Source organism: Brachyhypopomus gauderio, chromosome 14 (assembly GCF_052324685.1).
Source record: "Brachyhypopomus gauderio isolate BG-103 chromosome 14, BGAUD_0.2, whole genome shotgun sequence".
Taxonomy (NCBI): Eukaryota; Metazoa; Chordata; class Actinopteri; order Gymnotiformes; family Hypopomidae; genus Brachyhypopomus; species Brachyhypopomus gauderio.
Window position 1 is genome coordinate 19,547,791 of NC_135224.1, and position 18,423 is coordinate 19,566,213.

Genomic DNA, 18,423 nt, shown 5'->3' on the forward strand with positions numbered 1-18,423 from the left:
AATTGCCGCTGCGGTTGGGGTGAGTTGCAGGGGTCTGCTGGTGCGGAAGGGAAGAACTTCCAGGAATGAGTTCTTGAGATGACAACAAATTGGTCTGTGGAAATGGATGGCTGGATTTCCATGATGTTGTAGAGCAGGAACTTGCACGACTGAGTCAAGGTATCAATACACGGAGGGAATGCAGTGGTTGTGGAACTCGTCAGTAGGAGTGATCCACAAGTTCTCTCTAGAGCAGCCCAGTCTTGATGGGATTTAACTTGCAAGTGATGAGCTGCCATCCATGACGTGTCTGCTAGGCCTGCTGAGACACGGGCAGAATCCTGAGTGTGGGAGTGTGGACAGGAGAAGTTCAGTGGAGCACCATCAGCACAGAAACGGAATGAGAAACCATGTGAAATGACAAGGCAAGAATGGAGGGAGAACAGAAGAGGACCCAGCACTGGGCCTTGTGGGACACCGGTGGAGAGTCTTTATGGAATAAAAGTGGATCCTCTCCATGTCACCTGATATGACCGTCCCTCCAGGCATGAAGTAGACCATCACCATGCTGCCGCACTAATCCCAAGGCTTGTAAGGATGGGCGGGAGTATTTTGTGGTTGACTCTGTCAGCGGTTGCTGATGGATCAGGAAGAGTCAGGACCCATGAGATCTTGGCTAATCTTGCAGCATGCAGCTTCTCAGTAACTACAAGTGGCATTTCCGTGGAATACAGTGCTTTAAACCCTGATTTGTTAGACTCCTGTAGTTTGAGTGTGTGACCTTTGCTGTTTTGAAAATCCCTTGGTACATGACCAGATTATAAAGTGTCATCCATTATGGAAGTAATGAAGAGGGGGACAAAGGGGTGTTGGGTAATGTAGTTTAGAAGTAGAGAGTTAGGAGGAAAGGATTGAAAGGTTTAGTTAATTTGGTTAAAGTAGTTTGAAGAAGGTGGCAGACTCATCAGGGCGGAGACGCGCTGGTGAAGGAGGAAGAGTAGGGTGGAGATGAAGAGGAAGACAGAACTTTGCAGAAGACTGTCCGCATCTCGTCGCAGAGTCACACCTTAGCAGCAGAGAAGATCTCTGCTAGAACACCACAGAAGGGGAGCAGAATAGTCAGGCACATCATCAAACACTCAAGTCACAACCAAGTACTCAGAGGTCTGCAAGAAAGGGCCTTTCTTACAGAGGAAATCTAAAATGCCAAACTGGATCCAGAGTATATAGCAGAGTAAGCCCTGTACACCATTCTCAACATAAAGAAACTGTGAAACTGCTCTGGACACATCTATGCAGACTGAATAGTTAACAAATTTATTAACTATTCAAACTACTTAACTATTCAATGAATTCTGTTTACTATTCAAACAGCAAACACCAACCAATACTATATTGAGTAACAAGTTGGAACCAGGCAAAGAGAATTCTACTCTAAAGGGGTCTTTCTTACCAGGCGGAGTATGAATGTGAGGCAGTGACACCTTCATCCTCCTAACTGTGTGTGTGGGTCCAGTTCTGCAGTAGCGGTCTTTGTGACCGGGATGGAGTTGGATGTCTGGACCCAGAGGAGTTTTACTTCACATTATGCATTCATGTTCCACCAACAGTCTCCATATCCGAGCTGAAAGGCCACATCAGGCCTTGACTAAAGTCTTAGCCCCAGGCAGTCTTGGTGTGTGTGCGTGCGTGGTGTGTGTGCGTGCGTGGTGTGTGTGCGTGCGTGGTGTGTGTGCGTGCGTGGTGTGTTGGTGGTGGGAGGTAGTGGTGGTTCTGTTCTCTCAGAACACCACGCTGGCCTCAGAGGGCCGTGACCCTGCGTTTCTGTGGGATGGCTAATAAACACCGCCTCCGCCCCTCATACGCACTGACTGTTAGCTAGGCCATACCGGCCCTCTTCCAACCGCTGCTACTCTCTTTCTCTCCCTCCGTCTCTTTCTCTCCTTCTCTTTCTTTTCTTTGTTTGTGTTCTCTTTTCTTTAGGCAAGTCTGTGGTTTTGGATGAGGGCCTGTGTGTTTGTACTTTCTCAAGGAAAGTGAACCCCCCCCCCCTCTCTCTCTCTCTCTCTCTGCTCTTTCTCTCTCCTCCTGATCTGATGAACATGTGAATATCTGACTCCAGACGTCCTACTGTGTTGAGAAGCCACCGTGGCCAGACCTCTCCTCATTCTCCTTCCATGTTAGCTACACACGCGTACACATCGAGGGAGCATCGTGTACGTCGTAATAAATGTACGCCTGGTCCCCCCGGGGCGCACACAGGCCGTCCACGCCCACTTCTGCTGGACTCACATCCACGCCACTATGTAGCTGCTATGTTCAGACCTCGTAAATGCTTCAGGGCGAGTTAGCCACTGTAAATCCTGCCCAATAAGAGAGGACGCGGAACAGGTGGGATTGAGCTCATACGGACAAAGACAAGAATACACACACATTCACCCAGCAATGTGACCATGATTTGAATACACATACACTCCAAATCAGTGTGTTTTGGTCATTCTACATGCGTAGGCTCACACTCAAGGACTTAAGTGCTTTTAGGCACAGAGTGTGGTGGACATGTTCCTCTAAGCCCTGGTCTCGCATTTCCTCCTCCTGTACATCTCCACGTTTGAGTGTCAAGAGACATCCGTGGGACGTAAACACTCGTCCGCTCTGTCTGCGGGAGCCGCCCGTTCCGACGGCCGCTGTTCCCAGACGGGCTGAGGGGCGAGGTTCAGGAGCACCGGTTCAGGAGCAGGTCCGAACCTGCCCGCCTCTCCCGCGCGTCTTTCCACTAACCAGAAAACCGCCACCCGCACCGGCCGACATGATCTCAGAGTGCGTCAGACTCCGTCTTGTTTGAGCGGCCGTTCTCTGGGGCGGAGCGGCCAGACTGACTCAGTCGGTCGTATTAAGCAGCTGTGCGATGCTGGCGTGCGTTTCCCGCAGGTGCAGGTCTTTGTGCGGAGGTGGCCTGTAGCCCGACGGGCTCCCTCGTGGTCGTCTGTAGACCCGCTCCCGACTGCAGTCTGAGAACAGACTGCACATGTGCTGTGCGTTGACCTCTGAACTGACATTACAGTTTCAGAACGTCTCACGGAGTCCCTCAGCTACACCCTAACTTTGTTTTCCACCGTACATTGGTGATAGCTGAGAGGCAGCTCTCTCTCTCTCCTCCCTCTCTTTCTCTCTGTCTCTCTCTTTCCCACACACACTCCTTCAGCCCCTCATTTCCCATTTCTCACCCACGTCCATGTGCACATGCACAACCAGCTCTTCACTGCATGCGTCACGCGTGTCAGAGCCACTGCTGGTGCAGATGCGTGATGGGATCGGAGATGAAGCATGATGGAGAAGATGTGATGGTGATGGAGAAGACGTGATGGACAAAACGTGTTAGCATCCCCTCCTTTTCTGCTCAAACGCGGTTGACGTTCTGAGACATTCCACAGACATTCCCAGACCTCAGACGCCCAGATGTTTGAACCCTTCATACCGACCCAGTGACCCCCCCCCCCCCCCCCCCATGGAGGGTCTCCATGGCAACAGTAATGCCTTGGTTGTGTAACTTTCTCTTCTCTCCACCCATGACACCTGTTGCTCCAGGTAGTGTTTCAGAGCACTCCTCCCCCGAACCCCCTCTCAGTCTCTCTCGGACTCGCGTCGTCTCCTGTGAACCAGCCCTCACCGTGTCAGTCCTGCAAACACCTGATTCGTGGGGCTCTGGGGCTTCTGTCCTAACAGTGATCGGCCTCACAACAGCCCACACAGAGCTGTCCGTGCAGGAAAGGATGTGGGCGGGAGCTCTGGGCCGTGTGTGTGTGTGTGTCTGTGTGTGTGTGTGTGTGTGTGTGTGTGTGTGTGTGTGTGTGGTCTGTGTCTGTGTGTGTGTGTGTGTGTGTGTGTGTGTGTGTGTGTGTGTGTGTGTGTGTGTGTGTGTGTGTGTGCGTGCGTGTGTCCATTTATTCATTCTCTGGCTTGAGTCTGGAGGATTTTACATCTTTATACATGGCCTCAGAGGCCAATTAAGAGTGGAAGCAACAGGAAGAGGAGGGGCCATGTGTAATTGTTATTATCCAGTTATTTATGTATTTATTTATTTTCCTTCTCATTTTGAGGTTTTGCGATGGTTTCGTATTGTTTCTGGGCTGTGTTTGTGGGTGTGAGCAGTACATGCTGTCTGGAGGCACAAGTGTTGTTGCCTGGAATATGTGCAAATAGAATTTCAAAGCTTTTCTTTATGTGCAGAGAGGAAATTCACCCTATCTCTCTCTCTCTCTCTCTCTCTCTCTCTCTCTCTCTCTCTCTCTCTCTCTCTCTCAGACATCCCAGGATGCACATACAGACAGACCTCCTGGATGCTCACCTGTACTGCCTGAAGAAATGTGTGGTGACTTTCTAGTGGCCAACAAGTAAGTTTGGGAATTCCCCCCCTTACTGACTAATCTCACCCCTCACTCTGTACTCCACCTCTCTCTCTCTCTCTCTCTCTCTCTCTCTCCTCTCTCTCTCTCTCTCTCCTCTCTCTCTCTCTCTCTCTCTCTCTCTCTGTCTCTCTCTCTCTCTCTCTCTCTCTCTCTCTCTCTCTGTCTGTCTGTCTGTACTCCAGTGTATGAGGGAGTGAGGGAGTGTGTGGGTGAGGGATTGTGTGGGTAAGGGAGTGTGTGTGGGAGTGAGGGAGTGTGTGTGGGAGTGAGGGAGTGTGTGGGAGTGAGGGAGTGTGTGGGAGTGAGGGAGTGTGTGGGAGTGAGGGAGTGTGTGTGTGGGAGTGAGGGAGTGTGTTGGGTGAGGGAGTGTGTTGGGTGAGGGAGTGTGTGGGAGTGAGGGAGTGTGTGGGAGTGAGGGAGTGTGTGTGTGGGAGTGAGGGAGTGTGTTGGGTGAGGGAGTGTGTTGGGTGAGGGAGTGTGTTGGGTGAGGGCGTGTGTGGGTGAGGGAGTGTGTGGGTGAGGGAGTGTGTGGGTGAGGGAGTGTTGGGTCCTTAGAATGGGCCCTCCAGGACTCACCCAGGTCCTCCATTCATGGGTTGTAGCTGTGGAGCCACTCAGTGTCACTTTCACCTCCCAGCTTTTGTCTCTCGTCTCCCACTCTCTGTTTTCATCTCTCTCCCTCCCTTCTTCCCCCTCTCTCTCTCTCTCTGTTCTTTCTCCTTCCAGAACTGTTTTGCTCATATCTTTAATGTTTCTGTTTCATTCATGCAGCTCCTGATATAAAGATCATTTCTGATGATCTGCCTTGTTTCTCCATCCTGACTTCTCCTGCTCCACAGCTGGGGGTGACGTTTGTAGCAGCTCCTTCCCTGTCTCTGTCTGTCTGGTGTAGACCCCTGCACTCCCCTCCCCTCCTCTCTCCTCTCCTCCTCTCCTCTCCTCTCCCCTCCTCCTCTCCCCTCCTCTCTCCTCTCCTCTCCCCTCCCCTCATCTCTCCTCTCCTCCTCTCCTCTCTCTCCTCTCCTCTCCTCCTCTCCTCTCCTCTCCCCTCCTCCTCTCCCCTCCTCTCTCCTCTCCTCTCCCCTCCCCTCATCTCTCCTCTCCTCCTCTCCTCTCCTCCTCTTCTCTCCTCTCCCCTCCTCCTCTCCCCTCCTCTCCCCTCCTCTCTCCTCTCCTCCTCTTCTCTCCTCTCCCCTCCTCCTCTCCCCTCCTCTCTCCTCTCCTCTCCCCTCCCCTCATCTCTCCCCTCCTCCTCTCCTCTCCTCTCTCTTCTCCCCTCCCTCTCCCCTCCTCTCTCCCCTCCCCTCATCTCTCCCCTCCTCTCCTCTCCTCTCTCTCTTCTCCCCTCCTCCTCTCCCCTCCTCTCCCCTCCTCTCTCCTCTCACCTCCTGTCTCCTCTCCTCTCCCCTCCCCTCATCTCTCCTCTCCTCTCCTCCTCTTCTCTCCTCTCCCCTCCTCCTCTCCCCTCCTCTCCCCTCCTCTCTCCTCTCCTCCTCTCCTCTCCTCCTCTTCTCTCCTCTCCCCTCCTCCTCTCCCCCTCCTCTCTCCTCTCCCCTCCCCTCATCTCTCCCCTCCTCCTCTCCTCTCCTCTCTCTTCTCCCCTCCTCTCCCCTCCTCTCTCCTCTCCCCTCCTCTCTCCCCTCCTCTCCTCCTCTCCTCTCCTCTCCTCTTCTACTGCACACTGGCCGAGTTACTGAACGGACACAGTAACTGTTGTTTCTTTCTTCGCATTCAGATGGAAATGCTAATCTCATCCGAAAGGGACTATAGTGTGTGTGAGAGTGAAGGGTTGAGGGGAGGGAGGAGGGAGAGGAGGAGGGAGAGGAGGAGGGAGTGGAGGAGTGGAGTGGAGGAGTGGAGGACGGAGGGGAGGTGTTCATGGGGCTGTGCTTTAAACCGTCCTTACAGCGTGTTTTTCAAGTCCTGCTCCCTTTCAGCCTGCAGGAGTCTCTGTATCTGCCCCAGTCCCCATCGGGTCTTTATTCTGAACTCCATCAGAATGCCCAAAGCCCCTCAAAACAGACTGGGAGTCAGACTGGGAACCAGTGTGATGAGTCAGACTGGGAACCAGTGTGATGAGCTCACACACACAGTGCACGTCACAGGACACATGGGCTCCACTCTGCAGCTATTAAACACGTTTACTGGCCGAGCGGCCGGTCCAATGTGGGTTCCTAAATACTGACGGGGGGGTCTTGGTGTGGGCAGGTCCATCTCATCTCTACGGGGCGAGCTGGTGCCGTATCTGGTGAGGAAACAGTTCTCCAAAGCCACAAACTCTGGCAAAAGTGAGCACATGGATCAAAGTCAGAAGAGAGGCGAAGTGAACGCTGGTCTTGGTGAGCTTCTGCGTCTGCTCACCTCCACGTGTCCTGCAGGAGCTGAGAAACATCTCACAGAAACACCTCACAGTTGTTAGGGCAGCACCTGTCTGAACTGTTTACTCCCTTTCTTAATGTAACAAATGTAACCATGCAGATTACCAACTGATAATAATTCATCTGGCATGCGCGCACACACACACATACATACACATACACACTCACAAATACATATACACTCTCTCTCCCTCACACACACACACTCACTCACACATACACATGTACACTCTCTCACATACACACACACACACACACATACACACACACACACACACAGAGCTCCTGAGCTCGTCCAAAGACGATGGCCTCCTTCAGCTCGCTGAGGAGCGTTCCTGCTGGAATGATCACCATGGCGACATGAGCGAGGCCTACCACGGCGGGAAGTTGCGGTGTTATGTGCACATCATGGAGGACGGCATGTGTTACCGTGTCAACACGCTTGCAGCGTACGTCGAGGCCAATCGTGTGGTGAGTGTCAGAACAGACACACCCCGAGCTCCAATCAGAGAGCAGGGCTCAATCCCGCCCCCTACAGAGGCATCTATATACTGGATGTATGTGTTTTTACATATGGGTTTATTTATTTAATTTATTTATTTATATACGTGTGTGTGTGTGTGTGTGTGTGTGTGTGTGTGTGTGTGTGTGTGTGTGTGTGTGTGTCAGGCTCCTAAGCTGTTTGAAGAGCCCTCTGTTCACCCTTCTGCTGTAGTCTCGGAACGCAGTCTGGTGAGTAGCTCAAGAGTTTCTGTTGGTAACGTTGACGCGTTTGTGTGTCGTTGAGACGTTTGTGTGTGTCTCGTTGGTTACGTTGACGCGTTTGTGTGTGTCTCGTTGGTTACGTTGACGCGTTTGTGTGTGTCTCGTTGGTTACGTTGACGCGTTTGTGTGTGTCTCGTTGGTAACGTTGACGTGTTTGTGTGTGTCTCGTTGGTGACGTTGACGCGTTTGTGTGTCTCGTTGGTAACATTGACGTGTTTGTGTGTGTCTCATTGGTGACGTTGACGCGTTTGTGTGTGTCTCGTTGGTAACGTTGGGGCATTTGTGTGTCTCGTTGGTAACGTTGGGGCGTTTGTGTGTCTCATTGGTAACGTTGGGGCGTGTGTGTGTCTTGTTGGTAATGTTGGTGCGTGTGTGTGTCTCGTTGGTAACGTTGGGGTGTTTGTGTGTGTGTGTGTGTGTCGTTGGTAACGTTGGGGTGTTTGTGTGTCTCGTTGGGGCATTTATGTGTCTCGTTGGGGCGTTTGTGCGTGTCTTGTTGGGCCGTTTGTGCATGTCTCATTGGTAACGGGGCATTTGTGTCTCGTTGAGACGTTTGTGTGTGTCTCGCTGGTAATGTTGGGGCGTTTGTGTGTGTCTCGTTGGTAACGTTGGGGCATTTGTGTGTCTCGTTGGTAACGTTGATGCGTTTGTGTGTCCTAAGGTGGGAGGTGACAGCATCATCGGGCCACTCACCCACATCGCAGACAAGACGTCGATCAAGCGATCCACCATCGGCGCCTCCACCACAGTCAAGGAGAAAGTGAAGATCACCAACTCCATCGTAATGAATGGAGTCACCATCGAAGAAGGGTATGATTTCTCCTTCACTACACCTTCAGCAGAACTGTCCCGCTGTGCTCACCTCAGTCCTTCAGGCTTCAGACATTCAATAACGGTGATATGATTTTTAAACACCTTTTCGATATTTCGATAAACGCCATTTACGCTTTGCCGAGCGATAATAAGGCAGACGAGATAGTTGATAAAGGGGTAAAGACCTGTTGTGTGGAAGTGGTTCGGCTATTAAAGATATTAATACTGACAAAGGCGACGAGTTTGTTTATTTGACGGTGATGTCGTGCTTCATGTTCACATATGAAGCCTGAATACAAATAAAAAGTTGACTAATTTATTTGTACTATTTTTATTTCTAAAGTAAATATAGTTTTATAAGAGGATGTTTAATATACTTGACATTCACTATTCAGACATTTGTACGTACAGAGATCTGTTGTGGGCATTCTTGGCAGTTTTCTGTGGCTTTTATATTCATATCGATATCGGAATTATTTCGTATAGTCCGAAATTAATAAATATGTTGTGATATAAATTGTGCCAATATTGTTCAGCCCTATGTGGAGATGTTGTGTGTGTGTGTGTGTGTAGGTCAGTGTGTGCTGGGGGCACCTGTGTTGTGCAGCTAAAGGTGCTCACTGACCCTGAACGTACCGCCGTTGCCCCAGACACAGGAGTGATGGAGATGTCACGATCACGGGGAGATGCGACTGACCCCACACGCCCCACACAGCACAAGTGTCGCGCTGTTTGTGTTGGGGAGAAATGGTTAAAGTGGTCAGGGTGAGCGGTGTTCCCAGGCGAAGCCCAAATGCCCACAGGCGTGGGGGGGGCAGGAGAGTAGTGGAGCCAGAGCTGATGGATGAGCATGACTTGGGGGGGGGGGGGGGGGGGGGGGGGGGTGGGGGGGGGGGGTGTTGGCACTGTTTCACCCCCTTGAGCTGGCAAGCTCAGAGCAAACACGGCCTCCGCCCGCCTGGACTCGCACGGAAGGGAGGATCACAAAGGAGACGGAAGAAAGAGACGGCCATTTTTATGGAGTGATAGGGAAAAAAATGTTTGATGGGGATTAGTGATGTTACAGAAGGCACTTACGCTGGGGCTGTCACCCGCGGTTACGCTGGGGCTGTCGCCCACGGTTACGCTGGGGCTATCGCCCACGGCTACACTGTGGGGCTCTTTTGTTTGCATGTAGGAGTGCTTGTTTACAGAGCACCGTGGCTTTGGGCGGGGGCTGTCCGGGCGGGGGCGGGGGCGGGGGGCTGGCCGGGCGGGGGCGGGGCTGGCCAGGCAGGGGCCGGCTTTGGGGGCAAAATGAAAGGGGGGGGGTCACTGCGAGGAGGAACACAGTGTCAGTAATTAGTGGTGTTCTGAAGAACTTCTTTGGTGGTCTCTCTGTTTAGATCTCCTCTCCTTGTAATCTCCCATCAGGGTCCACCCCCTCCACCATCCATCCTCTCTCTCTCTCTCTCTCTCTCCCTCTCTCTCTCATACTATTTCTTTCTGCATCTCTCTCTTTCTCTCACTCTCATTCATGTTCTACTGGTATGACCGTGATTGTACAGTTTTTCGTGCAGCACAAAAGTAAACTGATGTGTAAGAAAAAGGAAGAATTACAATCTGCACAGGTAAGGAGGTTATGACCACCCCGTGACCCCCTGTGACCCCTGCAGGAGCACGTCCTGTCTGTACGGGAGGGCATCACATCCTGTCTGTACGGGAGGGCATCACATCCTGCACATCTTCCTGTGTTACAGACCAGACACCTTTACGAGCGTCACACACAACACTGAACTGCTCATATTCCAGTTTGTTTTGAAGCTCTTCGGTTTGATTTCGTTGGTTTCCATGGCAGTACCTGCACAATCTCTCCTCCCGTAGCGTCCAGGTTTTATGGTATCTGCCCGTTTACACTTTGAGTTTAATATTTAGATATTCCTGTGTGTGTGTGTGTGTGTGTGTGTGTGTGTGTGTGTGTGTGTGTGTGTGTGTGTGCGTGTGCAGGGATATCTGTGTGTGTGTGTATTTATTTATATATAGTCTTATGTATATATAAGTGTTCTCTCTCTCTTTGGTGACTCTGATCAGTGTGAGATGATGCAGATAAGTTTACGGTGGGTGTTTTGATGAATCTCGGCATTCAAACATGCAAGATTACATAAGGACGTTGCAACCACGAGCGTTTCTTTGCATATCGTGTTGCCCTACACCTCTGTTGCTTAGTAACCACGCTACCCTTCTTCCTGTGAGTAACCCCTGTAGTAACAGGCCGTGACTCTAACTGTAGCAGGGCAGCACGGGGATCTATCGGCTCATTCACACACACGGGGGAAGCCCCCGCCTCAACAGCCCCTGTGGGGGGTGGAGCGTGTGTGTCAGTGAGCGTGTCAGTAAGCGTGTGTGTGTGCAGAAGTGTGTGAGTGAGCGTGTGTGTGCAGGAGTGTGTGAGTGAGCGTGTGTGTGCGCAGGAGTGTGTGAGTGAGCGTGTGTGTGCAGGAGTCTGGAGTGAGCGTGTGTGTGTGCAGGAGTGTGTGAGTGAGCGTGTGTGTGCAGGAGTGTGAGTGAGCGTGTGTGTGCAGGAGTGTGTGAGTGAGCGTGTGTGTGCAGGAGTGTGGAGTGAGTGTGTGTGTGTGCAGGAGTGTGAGTGAGCGTGTGTGTGCAGGAGTCTGGAGTGAGCGTGTGTGTGTGCAGGAGTGTGTGAGTGAGCGTGTGTGTGCAGGAGTGTGTGAGTGAGCTTGTGTGTGCAGGAGTGTGTGAGTGAGCGTGTGTGTGCAGGAGTGTGTGAGTGAGCTTGTGTGTGCAGGAGTGTGTGTGTGAGCGTGTGTGTGCAGGAGTGTGTGAGTGAGCGTGTGTGTGCAGGAGTGTGTGAGTGAGTGTGTGTGTGTGTGCAGGAGTGTGTGAGTGAGCGTGTGTGTGTGCAGGAGTGTGTGAGTGAGTGAGCGTGTGTGTGCAGGAGTGTGTTTGGTAGAGCAGAACCAGGCTGGGCTGTGCTGACGCGGGTAAACATGCTGCAAACAGGGCTCCACAGTACCAGGGTGAGCCCAGGAAAATATTATTCTTTGTGTGGTGTAAACAAGAAACTGCTCAGAGCTGTGTGTGTGTGTGTGTGTGTGTGTGTGTGTGTGTGTGTGTGTGTGTGTGCGTGCACGCGAGTGCATGTGCATGCATCTGCGTGCGTGCGTGTGTGCGTGCGTGTTGGAGCCTGCACAGGTTAAAGCCCTTCCCAACTAACACCGAGCTTGAAGTCATATTCACACATCTTCAGTGTTGTGCTGTTATGTGTGTGTGTGTGCGTGTGCGTGCACACAGGTTAAAGCTGTGCTGCTGTCTCTGTGTTGTCTCTGTGCAGGTGTAATATCCAGGGCAGCGTGATCTGTAACGGTGCTGTGATCGCACGTGGAGCCGACCTCAAATACTGTCTGGTGGGAAGTTGCCAGCGTATAGAACCAGAGGGTGAGTTCACACACACACACACACACACACACACACACACACACACACACACACACACACACACACACACACACACACACACACACACACACACACACACACATACACTCTCTCTCTCTCACACACACACACACTCACACACACACACACACACATACACTCTCTCTCTCACACACACACATACACTCTCTCTCACACACACACACACACACACACACACACACATACACTCTCTCTCTCTCACACACACACACACACACACACACATACACTCTCTCTCTCACACATACACTCTCTCTCTCTCTCACACACACACACACACACACACACACACACACACACACACACACACACACACACACACATACACTCTCTCTCTCACACACACACACACACATCCACACTTCACTGTTTGCTGTGCCATGTCATGAAACATGAAGCACATGAAAGCTGGTAAAAGCTTGTGTGTTTATGTGTGTGTGCTTTAATAGTGTATTAAATCTAAGCTTGTGTGTGTGTGTGTTTTAGTAGTGTATTAAAACCAAGCTTGTGTACAACTGTGCTTTAATATTCAATATCCTAAATCTCTTCGGTCTTAGCTCTCACACTCACACTAAGGTTAGTGTGTGTGTGTTTGGGGCTGTGTTTGTGGCTGTGTGTGTGTGTGTGTGTGTGTGTGTGTGTGTGTGTGTGTGTGTGTGTGTGTGTGTGTGTGTGTGTGTGTGTGTGTGTGTGTGTGTGTGAGACTGGAGGCTCTTGTATTCCGGGTGGTCCGTGTTTGGTCTCTAACCTTCCATCAATGATGCTGCCTCAGGCAGCCTGAAGTTGTCCAGAGGCTGTCTGGGTAATTAACCCCCTCAAACACACCCTACCACTACGACCCCCTCAAACACACCCTACCACTACGACCCCCTCAAACACATCCTACCACTACAACCCCCTCAAACACACCCTACCACTATAACCCCCTCAAACACACCCTACCACTATAACCCCCTCAAACACACCCTAACACTATAACCCCCTCAAACACACCCTACCACTATAACCCCCTCAAACACACCCTAACACTATAACCCCCTCAAACACACCCTACCACTACGACCCCCTCAAACACACTCTACCACTACGACCCCCTCAAACACACCCTACCACTACGACCCCCTCAAACACACCCTACCACTATAACCCCCTCAAACACACCCTAACACTATAACCCCCTCAAACACACCCTACCACTATAACCCCCTCAAACACACCCTAACACTATAACCCCCTCAAACACACCCTACCACTACAACCCCCTCAAACACACCCTACCACTACGACCCCGTCAAACACACCCTACCACTACTACCCCCTCAAACACACCCTACCACTACAACCCCCTCAAACACACCCTACCACTATTACCCCCTCAAACACACTCTACCACTACGACCCCCTCAAACACACTCTACCACTACGACCCCCTCAAACACACCCTACCACTACAACCCCCTCAAACACACTCTACCACTATAACCCCCTCAAACACACCCTACCACTATAACCCCCTCAAACACACTCTACCACTTGTAGGTACCATGCTAAACCAGCAGGTGGCAGTACCACTGGCAACACATTGAACAAGCTTGCTTTGACGGAAGTAAGGGTGTGTCTACAGTTCAGGTGTTTAAATACCCTGAACAGCCATTCATCTCTCTCTCTCTGGTTTGACCGACACATAGGTTAGACCTATTAAAGAGAGGCTCCGTAATATCTCCCTCTCTCTCTCTGGTTTGACCGACACATAGGTTAGACCTATTAAAGAGAGGCTCCGTAATATCTCCCTCTCTCTCTCTGGTTTGACCGACACATAGGTTAGACCTATTAAAGAGAGGCTCCGTAATATCTCTCTCTCTCTCTCTGGTTTGACCGACACATAGGTTAGACCTATTAAAGAGAGGCTCCGTAATATCTCCCTCTCTCTCTGGTTTGACTGACACCGAGGTTAGACCTATTAAAGAGAGGCTCCGCCACTTCTCTCTCTCTCTCCGGTTTTCTTTGAGAACACGCGAACTTTGCAACGACTAACAGCAAACAGCTGAAAGTCGTACTACTTAATTAACGAGCCCGAGTTACGGTGCAATCTAACCAGTAACCGATCAACGGTACCGCGACAACAGATTCACCTAACTACTTCAATCAAGCTTGCTAACGCGGCCACACGGACTGAAACAAAGGCGATCAACTCCCTGTTGTTAAACCGTGAACGAGACTCGCGTTCCTGGACGATTCCCCAGCACACCTGGACGACGTCGTTTAATCAACGAGGAGCCTGCGGTGGAAATTCCCTCCTAATTCCAGGAGAATTCAGGGAGGACGACACTACCCCAAATCCTCAACACGTGAGACTCTTAACGCTGGGCATAGTTTATAAGAGGGCAAAGTTATTTGAACTGTAGAGTTAACCAAGCTTTCTGTTAATACATTCTGAATGTGTTTAACTTTATTTTCATAATCTTCATTAAGATTTGTACACACAAGTTCTCCACCTGGCATGCAATCTCCATGTTTTATCTTCTGAATATTTGACAACTTGTTCCCATTCTCAGACACACTACATTAATTTTTGGTTAGTAAGCCAGCGCCATTACTCTTTGTTCTGACCACGTTGGAATAAACCAGCTGAGCTCATTAACATAGTCACGCTGCTCTACTGTTTAAAGTCGGCGCCATTTTAGTTGCTTTGTTCTCCATAGGAGAACTGAGATTACAACTCCGCCTCCTCACACGCGCACAAGCGCGCACACTTACTCCTCCCCTTTTTTTTATACACACACACACACACACACACACTAGATGCTGAGTCTTCACTGTAAATATACTGATCCATGTTGATGCTCTTTGTGTTTTAGAATAGTTGGTTTTAAATAAATGTATCATTTATTTTCACCAAATTGTCTGTGTTGATGTCATTCAAAAGTGGTTGTTGCCAAAACCTCCAAAGAATTCATTGTTAAATCCTTCAGATACCAAACCATTCATTACCTTTAGTTGATAACTAAACTTGTGGTTCTGGTATAATTAGAATATGAGACTGATTCTAAAATTAATGAGACTGATTAATAATTAAGGTAAAACAAATTATATCTACTTTAAAGGATTAGTAGGTGAAACCCCTACATAATTGGTGCCCCTGCGTGAGGGAGATTTCTGGCTCAACCATATTTGTTTGATATCGACCATATCTTCATATCACAGGCTTTCAAGCCATTAGAATAGGACCATCTCCAAATTCGCCAGAAGAGGGCGCCAGAGCGCTTCCTAAGTCTTCCTATAGAGGAAAGCTAATCCTTGGTAACTTTAGTTTGGTGATATCTTGTTCTAATTTGTTTACCATTTGGTTACTATTCACATTCATTGAGCAATCAACTGAAGATCAGTATATTTATTTTACTCATTTAATCTCTGATTACTTCAATAGTAACTCAGTTGCTTTAACTTGTGTGGCATCCCACTGATTTCCCCTATACTGCAGAAGTATTGGGATAATTATTTAGCACCGTTATCAGATTTCACAGTCTTTGTATAACTTCACTATTGCAGTCTTTGGTCCAGTGTGCTAGTGTTTAGTTTCAGAGACCGTAATCACCTTTTGCACAATTCTTTTTATCCCAGTTTCAATTTGGCTTGCCTATCTAGGTATTACCCTTTTACCTGCCCACACTTGCCAGACACAGGATAGCGGCACATTAACTAAGCCAGATTGTACTGAAGCTGACTTGATTTTGTCCCTTTTTTTTGAGCTAGTCTATAAGTACATTTAGACTAACCATGGCTTTTCTAAAGCAGAATACTTGTCCATCTCTGGTTGTTCAGCTCCTTCAGATGCTTGAACAAGGTAGAAAGGAAGTTGACAAACCTCTAAAGGACTCCTTTGAGGAGACCCCTACCGTTCCAGATGTAGTTTTTAAAATGTTCCTTCTATGTCAGCAGCAGGCTCGCTTAGAAGTAGAGGCACTACGCAAGGAAAATAGACTCCTCAAACAGGATACTGCTAAGCTCAGTTCTGAGGTTGAGAGCCTTCGCCACAACCTCCAACTGACCACTCGTGCGCTGAATGACGTGCTCACCGTAAGTGAACGTCACACGGGCTTAACAGAAACTGCCCGCCTCCAAGGGGAGAGTGAGTTTGCCCGTGCAAGAGCGCAAGATTTCCTTATAACTAGATCTGGCACCTCTAGACCTTCTTTATTAGTTACAGTAGAAAGCCCATATAGTCAGCACTCCACAGGTGATGATACACCTGTCGTACATCCTAAGGCCCCGGCTCCAGTCCCCACGAGTCTTAGGTTAGATGTAACTAGTTCTTCCTCAGAGTATCCATATGATACTACTGACGGTTCAGCTTCTGAAGCTCAAAGTGAAGCCTCTGTGGAGAAGCACCCTCCAAGAGCAGATGCCCTGTCTGCATCCTCTTGCTACAAGTCAGCAGAGCCCTCTTACTCGTCCCTAGCTTCTGCCCCCTTACTCTTGAGTAACAAAAAGAGACATAGCAGGATTAGTATTACTTTTGGCCCTCCTTATTCTCTGCATGATGTCCAGACCAGGGACATCCCGTCAGGTACAGCAGCTAGGAAGCCTTACTTAAAAGCTGAGCATCATTCCACTGACCCACGCACAGGCTGGCGCAGTGACGTACATGTTCCAGCTTCTTCCTCAAGGAGAAATGCAGATATTTCTCAACTTGAGATGCGCAAAGGCTCACTGTTGCCCCCTATGGACAGAGACCAGGAAGGTAGAAAGCATGCTGGTGACCATTATCCTCCGCATGATGTCCAGACCAGGGACATCTCATTAGGTACCACAGTTAAGAAGCCTTGTATGAATGCTGAGCATCATTCCACTGACCCACGCACAGGCTGCCACAGTGACGTACATGCTGCAGCTATTTCCTCAAGAGGAAATGCAAAAATTTCCCAACTTGAGATGCACAAAGGCTCACTGTTGCCCCCTATAGACACAGAGCAGGACGGTAGAAGGCATGCTGATGTACACCACTGGCAGAACGTACAGACAAGGGACGTCTCACCAGGTAGAGCAGATAACAGGCCTTACTTAAACGCTGAGCATCATTCCACTGACCCACGCACAGGCTGGCACAGTGACGTACATGCTACAGCTTTTTCCTCAAGGAGAAATACAGATATTTCTCAACTTGAGATGCATAAAGGCTCATTACTGCCACCTAGGCACAGAGAGACAGGAGGCAGTAGGCATCCTATTGACCAAGAGTTACACCACTTGGATAGTGAAGGTCCACCTTCCTATTCTAATAGACATGTCCTTGAACATTTCCCTCGGTTAAAGTTACTAGATTCACTAGCCAAGGACATGGAGCCATTCGACCCAGCAAGGTCAAACTACCATGTTGAAGACTACCTCAAAGAAATTGAGTGTAGCCTCTCGGACTTGCCTTATGCAACAGAACGAGAGAAAGTGAAGCTGATTTGGAAAACCACCTCTAGATCAGTTCGCACATTCATAGAATCACAGCCGTTTTCCATTAGGGACAGTTACACTCAGCTATGCAAAGCCCTCGCTGAGGAGTATTCCCCTTTCTTTGACGAAGCGTCAGCATTCATGTCGGCCATTAAAATTAAGCACAAGCGTTCAGAGCATCCCAGAGATTACTTTAATCGCTTGAAACAAACATTTTTCCAGGGAAGAAATGGACCAGGTCTCACAGAAGACCGAACCTTCAAATCCCTATTTTTGCATGATCTCCACCCTTGTGTGAGAACCCATGTCACACTTTTAGCACGCCAAGGTGACCTGTCGATGCGTGAGATCAGAAAGACCACGCAGACAGTTTGGGAGACTGTTGTGCAGCCCAGTCTGCCTGAAGGAGACTCCAAAGAGCTCCAAGATCCTCCCTATGCTTTCCCTGTAAATTCAGACACTGTTCTTTCTGCAGGCCCCTCTCACTACTCTCGCCACAGGGACAGAGCCAAGAGGTGGAAAGAGAGGCAGAACCAGTGGAAGGGGGGACAGCCATAGATAAGGGTCAGTTAGTGGACCTCCAGCCTGAGCCAGGAGGGAGGTAGAACTGACTTTATACGAAGTTACATGTAAACCTTCAGCCTGTAAACATGTAGCTATGTTTCCAGATCTCTGATCTTTTAAAGGGAGATGTTCCTGGCATCATCTCCGCCCACATCTCTGCATTTTCAATGCAGTAGGTTCTTTACAAAGGGGGGGCGTACCCAGCGTTACCTCCTAACCTCTATTCTACATTTTACCCCTCACACAGATCTTATTCTCTCCTCTACCAGTATAGCAAGAGCTGTTAACTTTTGAGACACTGTATGGAAGTCCAGCTTTGTCCAACAAGTGAAATCTAAGCCATGCATTAATATTCTTTAATTGTTTTTCTTGATTTGGTTAAACTTAGTTACTGTTCAAGAACTGCCCAGTAGTGAACTTGTTGCCCAGATGTGTGTCTACAGCATCTCCCAGCCATCTCATGGATCATGCTATGAGCGGGATGGACAACTTGACTCATGGAATTGATCACCTCCCAGTGGATGCTACAAGGAACATGGAATGCATGGATAACCTTTTGTGCTCTTCAGGACTGTGACATCAGCCCCAGTCTG

At 49.6% G+C, this 18,423-nt stretch overlaps 1 protein-coding gene across 1 annotated transcript in view; it reads left to right on the top strand.

Moving 5' to 3' along the window:
* Positions 1 to 18,423, top strand: part of eif2b3 (eukaryotic translation initiation factor 2B, subunit 3 gamma) — a 42,538-nt gene that overhangs the window by 13,417 nt on the left and 10,698 nt on the right. Inside the window, exons 6-12 of the mRNA XM_076972095.1 lie at positions 4,285 to 4,362; positions 6,326 to 6,460; positions 6,597 to 6,727; positions 7,047 to 7,237; positions 7,436 to 7,498; positions 8,193 to 8,341; positions 11,676 to 11,779. Of these exons, the coding sequence (XP_076828210.1) occupies positions 4,285 to 4,362; positions 6,326 to 6,460; positions 6,597 to 6,727; positions 7,047 to 7,237; positions 7,436 to 7,498; positions 8,193 to 8,341; positions 11,676 to 11,779 (851 nt within the window). The remainder of the gene's footprint in view (positions 1 to 4,284; positions 4,363 to 6,325; positions 6,461 to 6,596; positions 6,728 to 7,046; positions 7,238 to 7,435; positions 7,499 to 8,192; positions 8,342 to 11,675; positions 11,780 to 18,423) is intronic.